At 49.1% G+C, this 14,957-nt stretch overlaps 1 protein-coding gene across 1 annotated transcript; it reads right to left on the minus strand.

Moving 5' to 3' along the window:
- Positions 1-216: 216 nt before the first annotated feature.
- On the minus strand, positions 217-10,631 carry LOC149335777 (uncharacterized). Its single transcript, XM_089552354.1, has 2 exons — positions 10,468-10,631; positions 217-3,791 (listed from the first exon to the last, which is right to left on the minus strand). Exons 1-2 carry the CDS (start codon positions 10,495-10,497, stop codon positions 2,691-2,693), a joined length of 1,131 nt encoding a protein of 376 aa, XP_089408480.1. The 5' UTR covers positions 10,498-10,631; the 3' UTR covers positions 217-2,690.
- Between the last annotated feature and the right edge of the window lie 4,326 nt (positions 10,632-14,957).

The following is a 14,957-nucleotide window of genomic DNA, read 5'->3' on the forward strand; positions in this document are numbered from 1 at the left end:
TCCAGTAGTGTTGTGTTCTGGAACGAAGAACACTTCGAAAGTCCCCGGATATGAAATCTCCAGCCGGAAATGTCGCTCGTCTCTGAAAGCGGCTGCCACTGCAAACGAGCCTAACTTGAATTTTCTTTAGCGGAATCGAGTTGCATTGGATTTTAATTTTTTTTTGCACAAGCAGCTGCATTTATCCTGGCAAGAACGTGCACTAGTACGGTGAGAGAGAGAGGGAGGGAAAAACTTTATTTTACGAAAGAATTTCAGACTCCGTGGACCCCTGGGTCCCCGCACGACCCCACCACATTCAAACGTTCATGCATAAAAGGTCCATGAAGCTGGTAGCGCGGCTGGCGACGATATTCTGTCCTGCCGGATCCGTGGAGGGCAGTGAGGTCTCCCAGTCCTCCCATGTTTGGAGTGGCACCGGCCCGCCGGTGGAGGCTATGCCGGACAGGCCAGGATGATATGGGTCAGGTTTTCCTTGAGTGCATTGCACAGAGGGCAGGAAGATGGGATAGGTCGGTACTCAGATAGCAGAGAGGGGGTAGTTATAGTCCGCGTTTGCAGAAGGCGCCATAGGTGTTGATCCCTGGTAGTGAGGAGAGGCGGGGGATGGGCATATTTGCCTTTTGGCACTAGCATTCGCAGTGAGTTCAGCGAAGGTACAGTGGCGATCAATATGAAGGTGATCGCTCGAGCGGCGACCGAGGCAAGGAGCAGCGCCACGTTACGTCATCACCTTCCGTGGCGAGGGCAACATAACTTCCCTCTCTCTTTTCGGTGTTCCTTGAGCTGTTGTCACTCCCTTCTAGCAGGTCACAAACTGCGTTTTTTTTTTACGCGTCAGCAGACGTATACGCACGTGTCGTAATCTTGTGTATACTGTTAGACCGGGCGCAATCAATTGGAATTTAATCATGCGAGCGTCAACCTATGCTAGAAAAAGCCGCCTTGCGCGGCATTTTCATTGCACTGCTCCAGTGCTTCATTGAACAGCCAAAAGGCGAGGGAAGCTATCATAATTCTGCATTGGTGTGGTAAAAATGTGTCACGGGAAGACGCTGTCTAAAAGATTCGTTACCCTTCGTGAAATAACCTTCAAATTCATTCCGATCATATTATCGACCACGATATGAGGCAACGGCGCGGACACATGATTTCCATGAAAGAGAACAAGCACAGAAAAAAGGTGGCGTCACAGGGGTGACGGTTGTAGCCCGGAAGAGCCTACGAGGGAAAGAAGGCAACGCAATCTTTATCGTCGCAGTTCGGATATCGGCCGCTATGCAGCTTGAAAGGCCCGCCGGTCGATGCTCGCGCGATCACCTTCAAATTGATCGCGACTGTAGACGCACGCGCCATTGAACCCCCCCCCCCTTAGGTAAACCTGTTCCCCGGTTTGTAGACCCTGGGGCTAAAGAATAGGCGAAAAAAATGAAAAGTGGTTTTCTGGGAAAGTAAATGGCACAATATCTGTCTCACCTATCTCGGTGGATGCCTGAACCGCGCCACAAGGGAAGGGATAAAGGAGGAACTGAGAGAATAAAGGGAAGGAGATGTGCCGTAGTGGAGGGCTCCGGAATAATTTCGACCACCTGGGTATCTTTAACGCGCCCTGACATCAGTGGCCGCATTGCGCAGGTTTCCAGAGTGCGCAGACACCCAGATAAGCTCAGTGCTGCAGGAGGAGGGCGGGTTCTGGACCAGTATTTGGTGGGTGGCAGGGTGGACTCTAGCCCCAGCATAATTTAGGAGTGCTGTTGATGGATCACTGAGTATATAGGTGGCACTGGAGCTGCCGAGCGCAAGCGCTGTAACTATTTCTTCTGCTTCTTCTGGGTTAGTCCTCAGCACAGTGTAAGCACAATCTAAGGCCAAGGGCGTCAATTCCAGTTACTCGTTTCTTTCTTCTCTCTCTCTCCCTCCTTTATTCCTTCCCTCACGGCGCGTTTCGGGTGTACACAGAGATTTGAGACAGTTACTGCGTCATTTCTTTTCCTCAAAAACCAGTTTTCCTATTTTAACCTGCAAAAAAAAAAAAAAACTTGCTAAATACGGCCTGCCGTCTCGAAGATTCCAAACATGCAACCTACCAGTGCAGAAATGGTTAACTGACGTAGTGTGACGGGTAATGACGCTAGGGCTGTTTGTAGATCAGTTTCAGTTTTTAGCCGACTACAACACGCTTGCCGTTTTGAGGGTTGATTTTCGGGGGAAAGAAAGAAGCGCGCGTCAGAATCGGGTGAATGCGGTACCTTCCAGTCAGTCGCGAATAAAGACGAGCATTGGTAGGTGTTCTCGTATCCCGGTATTGCCCAAAGTTGAGAAGGGACAGCTGCACGCAAAACTCAGAAACGGAGATGGAAAGCGGTGTGATAACACACACCTTTAGCATACCATGTACAGTATTATCAGACACCTTTAGCATACTATATGTACAGTGTTACCGGTACCGGAAGCTGGCGCGCAGCTAATGCGCATGTGCAAATCGTCTTGAAGCCGCCAGGCACCCGGAAGCTGAGCGCTTGCTGGCAGCATGGGGACCAATCAGCGCATGCTCACCGGCAGTGGGCGGGTGCCCCACAATCCTCTCTGAGAATCACGGGAAGGTAAGGGAAAAGGTCTCCAAGATGGCTTACCTATTCTTCTCGAGAGGCCTAAGGGAAAACGTGGGTTCGGTAGAAAGGTTGCCAACGCTAATCACACCTCTTTACGTGAAAAATAAACTTTTTGCCATATTTACAAAGGTCCTCCCCATCAGGATTTAGATAAAATATTTGACAGCGCCCGGAAGAATTCGTAACTAACGCGTGGTCGTCTTCCGACATGCGTCTACCACGTGCTTCCACTCTGAGGACTTTCGCAGCGGAACAGTAGGTTTCCTGGGCGTTAGTCGAAAAAAACACCACTTCTAGGCGCCCATAACGTGTGGCTCTGACGCACACAGCGAAATCCGTGTGATGCCTATGACACGTTGTGACAACAGAAGATGCGGTATTAATCCTTGAGTCATGTTCCCTGATAACGTCTCCGTTTCCGACGATCAAAAAATAAATCAATTCGGTTTTCTCTCGGTAGATATCCAATTCAAAGTCTTGGCGAACTCTTAGTGAAAGAACATCCTCCCCTCGATAGTTAGGGTCCGACAAACGCAGTACTGCGCAATGGCGCATGTCTTCCAGACATCGAAGCACTCCTCCAGCCATGTGTTCCAAATTTTGGAGAATGAGTGTATTCTCCTGACGAAGCGGCTCGGACGTTTTGCTTGACTCCGCGCCGGAGCAAGCGTCGCTCTCTCCTACCCCGGAGGAGTCACATGAGCGCTGTCGAGCCTGCAGGGCTTCGCCGAAGGAGGCCGACAACTTTGCCACGGCCTGTGTCAGCTCAGCGTTCAGCGTCTCCAAGGTGCCCGCAAACCGGGCGGTTATTTCTTCCAGCCTCCCTTCGTGCGCTCTGGTCTGTTCCGTGAGTTCGTTCACCCGAGTCTCGAGAACTGGGAGCTGTTCCTCGTACGAGTCCCTTACGGGGGCCTTGATTCCACTGGTCAGCACAGCGGTGGTGAGGTCACTTTGAATGACGGCACCGTCGTCGTTCCGCTGGTGTAGGTCCGCTGCCTCGGCGGCTTCGGCGCTGCCGCATCCGGCAACGCAGTGCGACAGCAACTCTGCGTCCAGCACACTCTCGCCGCAGCGAGTGCATGAGACCGCGTGGAAACTGCAGTCTTCTTCGTAATGCTGCAGCATGGTCTGCAGGCTACCGACGAAGTCGCAACCATGGGCGTCATTCCAGCAGTGAGCCTGTGAAATAAGAAACAAAAAGAAAAATATTAAGTCGTAAACACGTTTTAACCGCCGCTCGAGGCTTAGGGGTTGCGGCTTAGCCTAAAAACGCGGTGTTGAATCCCGGTCGCGCCGCCTGCATTTCGACTGAGGTCGTATACAAAAACGCCCAGGTTCTGTGCAATGTCCGTGCAAGGTAAACAACCCCAGGTGGTCCAATTTAATTCGGAGCCCTCCACAGGGGCGTCTTGGTAGCCCATGTGCGGCTTTGGGAAGTTAAGCAGTACGAAACAATTCCACAAACTGCTTTTGTGTTTCTTCCTTTCTGTACTTCCTTTAAGTGTTATACAATGTTTTTTTTTTGTAGATTTTCTGTAGGAGACATGAAATAAAACTGAAGTCTGCAAGCGGAGAAAGCCCACAAGTGTAGAGAGACGTCATTCGCGAGCGGCGGTCTAACAGCCGCTCAAGCAGGCAGCCCCAAATCATTGCTCACAGGAAAGAGGAGCGCAGGGAGGATTTTTCACATGTTTAGATATGGGAGAACAAGGTACGGGCAAGTTAGTTTTTTAAGCATCAAATGCTTTTAGCTCCCGTTGTCGGCAGTGTGGTGACGTCACGCCGAGACCGAGAGCCAACATCCGGGCACTGAATTCTACTCATCCGGGCTCTGAAACGAGAACATCCGGGCACCGTACGAGATTTAACGAGTTTCAACGAGACTCTCTAAACCCTCCTACGGGACCGGCATACAAGCGCCGGTTGCTCTCCAAACGAGTCACAAAAAATAACTGCTGCAAGTGTCTTCTCAATGTTCATCAAGATATCACTCGAGCTGTGCATTTGATAATGCACGGAATTATAATTTCCGATTTCTAATAACGCGTGCGAAAAGCACATAAATGCCACGATACACTTAGTTGTCATACGTGATCTCTTAGGGGCTTCGCGCATCGAAGCAAAGCCGCGCAGGCGCACAGGGGCCCGGGGGAGGAGCCTCGTGTCGTCTGCTACCGCGCTGGCGCGCACCTCGCTTGAGGTGCGCGCAGCGCTGTAGCAGACGACACGAAGCTCTTGCCCCGGGCCCCTGTGCGCCTGCGCGGCTTTGCTTCGATGCGCGAACGCGCCGGATCCGCTGGCGCTCCGCGGAGCGCGGCCACGCGGAGCTGTGTTCGCACTTAGAGTGGACCACCCTGTACATTCTTGTCAGGCCTGCGTCTCGTCGTGTCCGCGTACGCTTCTGCATCGTCCTGGATTTCAATGCCGCCACCGTCACAGCTGCTTAAGCCGAGCAATGGAGCCTGTGTTAGGCCCGTAAATATTTCATGCTTACTCTACTCTCGGTTACGGGAGAGGCGCAATTTTTTTTTATATAAGATCTTGGGCGGCGGAGAGGGCTTCGCTGAGGAAGCGCATGCGCTTTTATTTGTTCTCTCAGAAGACAAAAAAAAAACAAAATGATGAAAGATAGAGAGCCTAAACCAACCGAGTTTTGCCGGGATTAAGGCCAGTATAAAAGAAATGAGAAGGCTATAAACACTAAAAAAAGTTCGTTGTAGCGGTTTATAAGGCCAGAGCTTCACGCATGTATCTCATATATACATATTGTCAGCGGTCAGGAAGACACCAATCAGTCTTGGAAACGAACCTCTTTATTTGGGCTGACTTGCGCCCGCAAAAGAACAATCACTCGGCGGCGGCGTAACCAACAAACGTGCTCCTCAGTCGTCGAACTACGAATGCCCGCCGCTCGCGGCATCGCTCAATTTAAAACCACCAAGGAAACTTCGAGATAACAGGTCAAGATCATCTACAGTAATCTAGAAAAACGTAGATGCAGCTCTTCATGGCTGTGATCAATCGAGATTAGACCGGTCGCTTCTCGCATCACAAACAAAAATGATAACACCCTTTTCCTGCGGCCTTGAGCGCGAACGAACGGACACTGAAATGATATGTGGCAATATGATAAAACTGCGCTTGAAAGGACTTCGAATTGAATGACATCACTTTCAAGCCATTTAAACCATTTATTTGTAAAAAAATTCGGGTAAGCAGTTATTTACGAATGCATTTGTAAAAGGACCTCTAATGTGGTACACATCCATACCTCTGTGTTTTGTTCCTATAAGACTACCTGCATTAGAAGCAATCGAACTTTCTTCACGGAATTTTATGAGGCTGCTGACTGGTAGAAAACGCTCAAAGGTCAACAGTTTTTTAAAAAGTTTTTTCTGGCGCCAAACTGGGCCTTGTTGAACTTTATACACGCGCTTGTAAAACACGCAAAACACCAAGAAAGCCTATAAGCGAAAGGTAAAAACACACTGAATGTTTTTTTTATACTTCGGTAGCATTCATCTACCATAAATATTGTACGTAGGCGCACCGTTTACCTGCACTTTCCAAACAAGCAGGACACGTGTCCCGCTGTCCTACCGATCGTTAAAGGGAAAACAGACGCACCAAAAGAAAACAAACGTTGAAGACAAAGCAAGAGCCCAGCCGGAAGTACAGGTCGCGAAGTTGCCGTTCTAGATACAAACAACTAAGAACTAAAGAAACAAAGAACGAAAAGACAGCAGTGAGGACAGAAAACCCCAGGCATGGAGGGTAGGTGAAAGAAGACGTCCGAGAGCTAGAAGATCAAAACTGCATAAGATGGCTGGTTGGTTTATGGGGTTTAACGTCCCAAAGCGACTAAGGCTATGAGAGACGCTGTAGTGGAGGGCTCCGGAAATTTTTGACCACCTGGGGTTCTTTAACGTTCACTGACATCGCACAGTACACGGGCCTCTAGAATTTCTGCTCCAAAGAAATTCAACCGCCGCGGCCGGGATCCAACCCGCGTCTTTTGGGTCAGCAGCCGAGCACCATAACCACTGAGCCACCGCGGCGGCCAAAACTGCATAAGAGAAGACAGAGCAGTAATACATGACTCAAGGAAATGCAGCAAAATGAACAGAAGCTGAGCGAGAAAGAAAAAACAAACACCGCATGAAGAACGTTGGTGCAGAGAAATATCAAAGCAACTAGAAGGCAGGGCAGTAGAACATGTAAGATGGCTGTGAGAGAGCGACACAGATGTGAAAAGAGGAAAAGTGAAATTCATGAAACGGACAAACCGTCAACAAAGGGCACATGTAGACGCCACAGTGAAGAGTAAACGCTAGAAGTGAGATAGGAGAGGTGATGAAAGAGAACGGTGAAATTGCATCCCATGAATGTCCATGAGATGTTTATACTGGATATTTGACACCTCCAGGAGACCTCTATTTATGTCTCGTTGACCAAAAATCAAAGTACTTGTAACAATAAAATATATGTCCATTCCGAGGTGTCATACAGTCGCCCACAGACTTAACACGAATGACGGAAAGCATCGCCTGGACTGCCGTCAGCGCCACGAAGCGATAGTCATCGGGTGCTGGATAATGCTCGCTATATGTTTACGGCTGCTGACGATAGCTGGTGCGAACCACGGCAGCTTAGCGCGCTATTTCTGGTTCCCGCGATAAGAAAACTGCAAAGACGTTGCCGGGGCCGTGTAGGCCGCATCGGCGAGCGAAGAGTGCAGAAACGCCCCCGTGACGAGCGCGCTGTCCACGCGGCGATCAGACAGAAGCGAAACAGCAGTACTGTAGAAGCGAGCTGCGCACCAGCTATCGTCAGCCACCGTAAACATACCGAGACTATCGCTTCGTGGCGTTCCGTCATTCGTGTTAAGTCTGTGGGCGGCTTTACGTATTGTAGATATTTCGAGTAGACTTATGCGAGATGTTTCTGGATTTCCAGCACAGTGGAGACAGGAGCAGTCTCCGAGGCCTAGATAATTATCGAATGAAATAAAGGTGATTGAATCAAGGTGATAACAAAAAAAGAAATCACAGTTTCACACAGCAGGTTATTTATGGCATCGATGGTGCAAACACAGACCTGCCGAGAACCTCTAATGTCCGAATAGTCTGGTTATATTTTCGGTTAATTCGAAATACTGCGCTAATATAGAAACGTACCTAACTCACCATCATGCCATTTTACAGCAAAACACCTTCAGAGCACTGCAATATGATGCAACGCAGGCACTTCGCACATCACTCAACGGATTCCAACGGGTCACGTTCGCCTACGCAATACGAGGTCTGTTAGAAAAGTATCCGACCTTTGGCCGTAGAAAAAAAACTTGCATAACTGGAACGTTCCAAACCTAGTCACCTTCAAAGTAGTCTACTTGGGACTCCACACACTTCTCCCAGCGGTGCTGCCATTTTGGGAAGTATTCCGAAAAGGTCCCTTTCGGAATGGAGTTTAGCTCAGCTGTCGTTGCTGCCATAATGTCCTCTCTTGTCTGAAATCGCGCTCCTTTCAATGGCCTCTTGATTTTGGGAAACATTCAGAAGTCACAGGAGGCCATATCAGGAGAGTAAGGACTGTGATGAACTACAGCAGTCTGGTTTTTCGCGAAAAAAGTGTGAATTTAGTGCGAGGAATGTGCAGGACCATTGTCGTGATTGATGCGCCACTTTCCTGTTGACCTCAACTCCGGTCTCTTGCGCTGCACAGCACCACGCAGGCGACGGAGGACATCCCTGTAGTACTCTTTGGTCATTGTTTGACCCTGTGGAGTGCGTACTCGTGGTCTGCCACACTGAGGGTGTCAAAGAAAGCAGTCAGCATCACTTTCACATTGCTGCGCACTTGGCGGGCCTTCTGAAGTCTTGGTGTCGTGTAATGCTTCCACTGTGACGACTGGGATCTGGTTTCCGGGTCATACCTGTACACCCAAGACTTGTCACCAGTTATGATGTTGATGAAGTCGGGGTCACTGTTTGCGGAATCCAGCATGTCCTGCGAGGCTTCAGCACGAAGCTTCTTTTGCTCTACCGTGAGCAGCTTCGGCACGAATTTCGCCGCAACACTCTCCATGGCCAAATCTTCGGTGATAATGGAATGTGCCGAAAAATTGCTCATGTCCACCTCTTCCTCAATTTCTCGGATAGTCACGCGACGGTCTCGCATCACCACAGCGTTCAGTTCGGCAATCACCTGGTCATTTCACCTGGTCATGCAATCACCTGGTCATGTTGATGGCCGATTGGAGCGTGGCTCGCTCTCCACCGATGTGCGGCCGTCTTTAAACCAGTTGTACCAATGCATAATCTGTGTGCTGCTCATAGCATCGTCACCGAAAGCCGTCTGAATATTCCGAATGGTTTCCACTTGGCTGTCGCCCAGTTTATGGCAAATTTGATGCAGTAGCGCTGCTCCTGTCACTCCGCCATTTTCCTTGCAATAAAAAACCGACGAGAGCAGTGCGCACCGCCTCACTCAAATGCTGCGTGCCAGTGACTGACGCTATCGTCAGGCGGGAAAAAATTCGTGCATGCGCATGAAGGTTCAAGGTCACGTGATGCAAGCGCGCTTGTTTCATATCCATCGGGTGTTCGCAAAAAAAATAAAGTCGGATACTTTTCTAGCAGACCTCGTATACCCTTAACCCTTATAAAAATATTTAGACAGTGTATAGAGTGTCTAAAAACTTCTGTCTATAAAGTCTATAGACTGTCTATGGACAAATCCTAGAAAACAGTCTATAGGCAAACAAATGCCATAGGCAGTCTATAGACAATCTATAGATTTATCGCCACACAATTTTAGTAGACATTTCTCTATAGACAGTCTATAGAATATGAATAGACAAAAAGAAATATCCATAGGAAGTCAATAGAGTGAATAAGAAGTCTATAGACTGCCTCTTGACCATTTTTATAAGGGTCAAGGAAGGGTGTCCTCAAGAGAGATCGTGGTAGACTTGCTTGGTAACGTTATTTAAGTGAATGTTGCCACTTTTTATTTTGTATGCCTAGAATCGAACAGGTTCATCTACAGTGCTATTAACTGAAAACCGCAGTTAGCGCCAAAACACTAAATTGAGCTCAGGTAGAAGCTGTCAGTTCATATTTATATCCCTCCCATTCAATATTATACATCTAATTTAAATATCGATATGAAGTACCTAGGATTGACAGCGGGGCAAAATATGCCTACAGTCTGGGCCCACTTGAAGAAGTCCCAGCTCTGTCCAACAGCCAAATGGAATTAATATTTTTTTTACGTTGAGCAGGAACATGAAAATCATTTAGGAATGAAACTCAAGGACGCAGCGGCAAATTCTCCTCAAAAGGGGCCCTCTAGTGGTCATGGTTGAAGAATGCAGCGCGAAAAGATAATGACAAACGAAGAAATGGACAGGACTGGCACTTTACCTTTAGTGGCACTGACCGACCCTCGTCACGTGGCGGTTAATCCCATTAGTCCGTACATCACCCCCTTCCACCTAACCTCCCTCCGCGATGTCGCACTACAAGGTGCGGTTCCCAACCGCCACGCCACAACTGTCTTGACAACACTGGCTGCAGGGCCTCTTTAAAGGGACATACCGCTGCGTTCATTACCTGTATCCTGAAAACATTCACAGTTTGTGCACCGTTAATTGTACCCGTACAACTGGAAGAACAGGTCGCGATCGCATTTATTTAATAACGTGTCTGCGCAATCAGCTGTCGTTGTAAAGTTGTCAAAAGAAACGTGTTGCCTTTGCTCTTGGCTTAACAAAAATGCGACACCCCATGGCCGCTTTTACAGCAATCGCAAAATGCGGCGAAGGTACGGGCAAGTCAAGTCTCCAACATACCTTCAAGTTCTCCGCTTTCCTCGCAGGCATGCGGATCAACTGGCAGTCGTCTTATTCGAACGTCTCGCCATCCAAAGGACAGACACTTCCTCCATTTTTAACCCTACCGTGGCATGACTCGCACAAGGTGTGCATACAGGGCAACAATAAGGTCTTTCTGGGAAGCACCTGGCACAGCCGGCATGGATGGTAGTGCGACACGTCCTCTGCGAACCGTGTCGGTCGCCAGTTGACGCCGCTGACGAAACCTCGCAGTCGGTACACAACGTCTCTGCCTCTGTCTGGCATGGCGACGACTACCGCCGGCAACGGCGCGGGCGCTTCTGTAGGAGGGGCGGTTTCTGTGGTTGCTGCTGGGGTGACCTCTGGTGGTCACGGGACTAATATTCGCGACGCAAGGCAGCCAACGCTGACGTTGCGGCAGTGGTTGCAACTGCGCTCGAAGTAGCGATAACATGAGGCTATATCGACCGTATCGCGTACAGACAATACGCTATGCTTACCTTTTTTTTTCTCCTCCGCGTACGGCGACATGTCCGTGATACGGGCTGAAGGTCGCGCTTACCGCCAACGCTTCAGTTTGTTAACATCACGGGCAGAACGCATTGCGCTTCACTAGAACTGTTTCGCTAGACCTGCGATACATTGTATGATGATGCACTTACATTCGTGGACAAAAGTTCGCGGGATAAGAGCTCCTGGAGGGAGTGAGTGAGAGAGTGAGTCAAAACTGAATTATCAGCTTCCTCGGGGAGCCAAATCACGACAATGAAAAACAGAATTATATGCGGGAAGCGTGTTCCCTTTGCTGGAACGATTCAAATAGCGCGTTCTGCTAATCTTTACCCCCCGAAATGGAGGAGGGAAAGAACTCAGGAGAGGCGGTTACGTCACATATTTTAAGCCGGCTGCCACTGCTCCCCCCTACCTGGTCGCCGTCTCGGTGCGCCGGCGCATGCGCAGCATACATAGCAGCAGACGACGCCGCTGCGCCGAGTGTTACTATTGGCTGCGCCGTCGGCCAAAGACTCCCAGTAGTCCTTGCGAACGCGCTAGACTTCCCGCACGCTTTTTGGCCTGCAGCTTGGATAACGAGGGCCTCTCCCGAGTTTTCATACCTCCATGAGCCCTGAAAATACAAATTTGCTCAGAGGTCGTCAGGCAACCGCTACTGTATATGGCCTGAAAGGCGCTACTGGGAGCTGCTCTCACCGCTGGCGCCACCTCTCGCCGGCGCTTAAAACAAAGAGGACGAAGAAAGCACCGCGTGAGGCCGCTTTCTGCGAGAAAATCATGGGAGAAGGAAATTGTGGATGTGATGGCCGCAGGGGCGCTGCGCGGTGCTGGAGAGTTCACTTGGCGGCCGTAAAGCTTTCCTCAACACGTATCGTCGCCACGCAGGTCCAAACGTCGCGTATCTGCGCTATTTCTTGTTCGTAACCAGCAAAATTCTGATGCCGCTTTTATGTGAATCGATAATCCTGCCTTTAGGAAACAAAGAAGCCACAATACCTGTTTCTCACCTCGCAAGGAAAATTACCGCGGCAGATTGTTTTTTTATTTCGCACAGTTGCCATAAATTCATAATTTCGGTCCGCTGCGTACTACAGAAAACCATGCAAGGTATTCTTGCGCAAGAACCGGAGAAGGCTGCTGATTTTGTTGTTGTCGGTTAGCAACTAGGAGAAGTCCTCCTCCCTTGTCCACTTTTGATTTACTTCCTTCAACCACTCCACTCGTAGTGCCAGGTCGACCTACCTAAGTTAGTTCAAAAGGGTGGAAATTTGAGCTGTTTAGTGCATGATCAGAGGCTAAAAACAGCGCTAACGGGGACGAAGCAGAGAGAGGGACACGACGCTGACTGTCAACCGAGTTTTATTGCACATTCACCGGTTAAATACCTCTCGTTTGTGCAAAAAAAGAAGAAAAAAGAGAAAGAGGGAAGGCGGGATAGACAAGAAACCACGTGGAATCAGATTATACATTCATACACAAATAATTAATTTCGCTGTCGCGAAGTTAAATGGAAGGGATGCTGACGCACTCTTCACCATTTTGCCGAATGTTGATGGCTTCTTCAATTTCTTTCGTCCGTTGGTCTGGGTAGGTAGATACGATTGTGGTGTTGCCAAGTTGGGGAGCACATTCATGCTCTCGGCAGTGTCTTGCCAGTTCACTGCTGATGGCGCCTTTCAAAGATCTTTTATGCTCTTGGAGCCGTTCATTTAAACAGCGCCCTGTTTGGCCAATGTAGGTGTGCCCGCATGACAGTGGTATTTGATAGACGACATTTTTAGTACATTTCACGTGCATGTTCTTGTGCTTCTTTTGGCACTGCTTCCTTCCCGTTCGCTCACTATTTACCTTGGCACACATGCTCATTAGCTGGTTAGGTGCTGACAGCAGCACTTTTACGCCTACGTTTTCGCCTATCTTCTTGAGGTTGTGTGAAAAGCCATGAATGTACGGAATTACTGCATACGGCTTCCTTTCTTGTGATGTGGCCTTGATCTTTTTCCTGCCTCTAAGTTCTTGCAGTACTCCTTCTGCGACACTGAGCAGTAGCTGCGTCGGGTAACGTGCTGCTTCCAGCCGACAAATTTGGGCGTCAAAACTAGCTTGTACATCATGGTGGCAAGATCTGGTCAATGCGGCTTTCATTGCTGCTTTCACTATTCCCCGTTTGATGATCTTGGAGTGGGCTGAGGTGTAAGGAAGCAGTCCCTTTTTGCTTCGCGGTCCGTACCGCCAACAAACATGACCGTCTAAGAAGGTTAGCGTCAAGTCAAGAAAACGCATTACGTTGTTTTCTGGGAGTTCGCTTGTTATTTCTATTCCTTTTAGTTCTTCTTTGAAAACGTCAATGATTTGGCCCACGTGCTGTTGCTGTCGTGCTGTCTCGTCCTCTTTATAAAGAATTAGATAGTCATCTACATAACGGAACACCTTAATGATGCTTGTCACTTGAATAGCACTCATAAGACTTCTGTCAATACGCGCCAGAAACAAATCAGTCAGAATGGGGGCGAGCGAAGACCCGATGCATATCCCGTCCCGCTGAATGTAGAAACTAGCCTTGTGACTGATGATGGCGGATTGTAAGTAGCTCGTTAATAATTCCATAAAATTTCCTTTCGACAGGCCGCAAGAGTTCTGAAATTTCACCACGCCGTGTCGGTCAATGCATTCTTCGACTTCTCTGCACACCATATTCTGCGGGAGCGAATAGCACAAGTCTTTTACATCTATCGATAAGCCACTCGCGTTGGGCTGACAGGCACCCTGAAGAAAGTCGTCCACGCTTTGAGGCTTGCGTATCAGGAACGGGTCGTCCACCGTGAGTTCGGTGAGGGCCCGTTGTAAAAAACCGCCCACAATGCTCTGCCAGGTTCTTTTTTCCGACACAATGGCTCTGAAAAGACACTCTTCTTTGTGAGTTTTGGCTGTGAAGAAGACTGTCAGACTGGTCTCTTCGCACTTGCTTATGGCAGAGCCCATAAGCATGCGTCAGCACCCGACACGACGACGAGGTTGTTGAATATGGGACCCAAGTTTTGCGTTCCCCCACGTCCTAACAGGACCGAGCTCTTGGGAATTGTGAGGAGCGTGGCATCCAAGGCAAAGAATGGCGGTGGAGAAAGGTGCATTGACAGCGCAGTGGAGTGCCTTCCCAGAAGACAGCCTCAAGTTGGCTTTGACCTTCTGAGGTCAACGGTGACGACCCTGCGTGAAGCTGACCTGCGGCTACTGCAGTCGGACAAGGAAGGAGGATTCATCCTAGCCTCACCTCATGTGTACAACGATAAAGCGGACAAGGCAGTGTCAGACAACTTCAAGGAGCTGGTAGGTGTGAAACCGGCGAGATTGAAGAAAAAAGTGATGACGATGTGCGAGGATATGGGCCTGACGAAGATGGCCTCTGCCATAAGCAAGTGCGAAGAGACAAGTGTGACAGTCTTCTTCACAGCCAAAACTCACAAAGAAGAGTGTCCTTTCAGAGCCATTGTGTCGGAAAAAAGAACCTGGCAGAGCATTGTGGGCGGTTTTTCACAACGGGCCCTCACCGAACTCACGGTGGACGACCCGTTCCTGATACGCAAGCCTCAAAGCGTGGACGACTTCCTTCAGGGTGCCTGTGAGCACAATGTGAGTGGCTTATCGATAGATGTAAAAGACTTGTACTACTCGCTCCCGCAGAATATGGTGTGCAGAGAAGTCGAAGAATGCATTGACCGACACGGCGTGGTGAAATTTCAGAACTCTTGCGGCCTGTCGAAAGGAAATTTTATGGAATTATTAACGAGCTACTTACAATCCACCATCATCAGTCACAAGGGTAGTTTCTACATTCAGCGGGAGGGGATATGCATCGGGTCTTCGCTCGCCCCCATTCTGAGTGATTTGTTTCTGGCGCGTATTGACAGAAGTCTTATGACTGCTATTAAAGTGACAAGCATCATTAAGGTGTTCCGTTATGTAGATGACTATCT

Source organism: Amblyomma mixtum, chromosome 7 (genome assembly GCF_055824585.1).
Source record: "Amblyomma mixtum isolate Tamu chromosome 7, ASM5582458v1, whole genome shotgun sequence".
NCBI lineage: Eukaryota > Metazoa > Arthropoda > Arachnida > Ixodida > Ixodidae > Amblyomma > Amblyomma mixtum.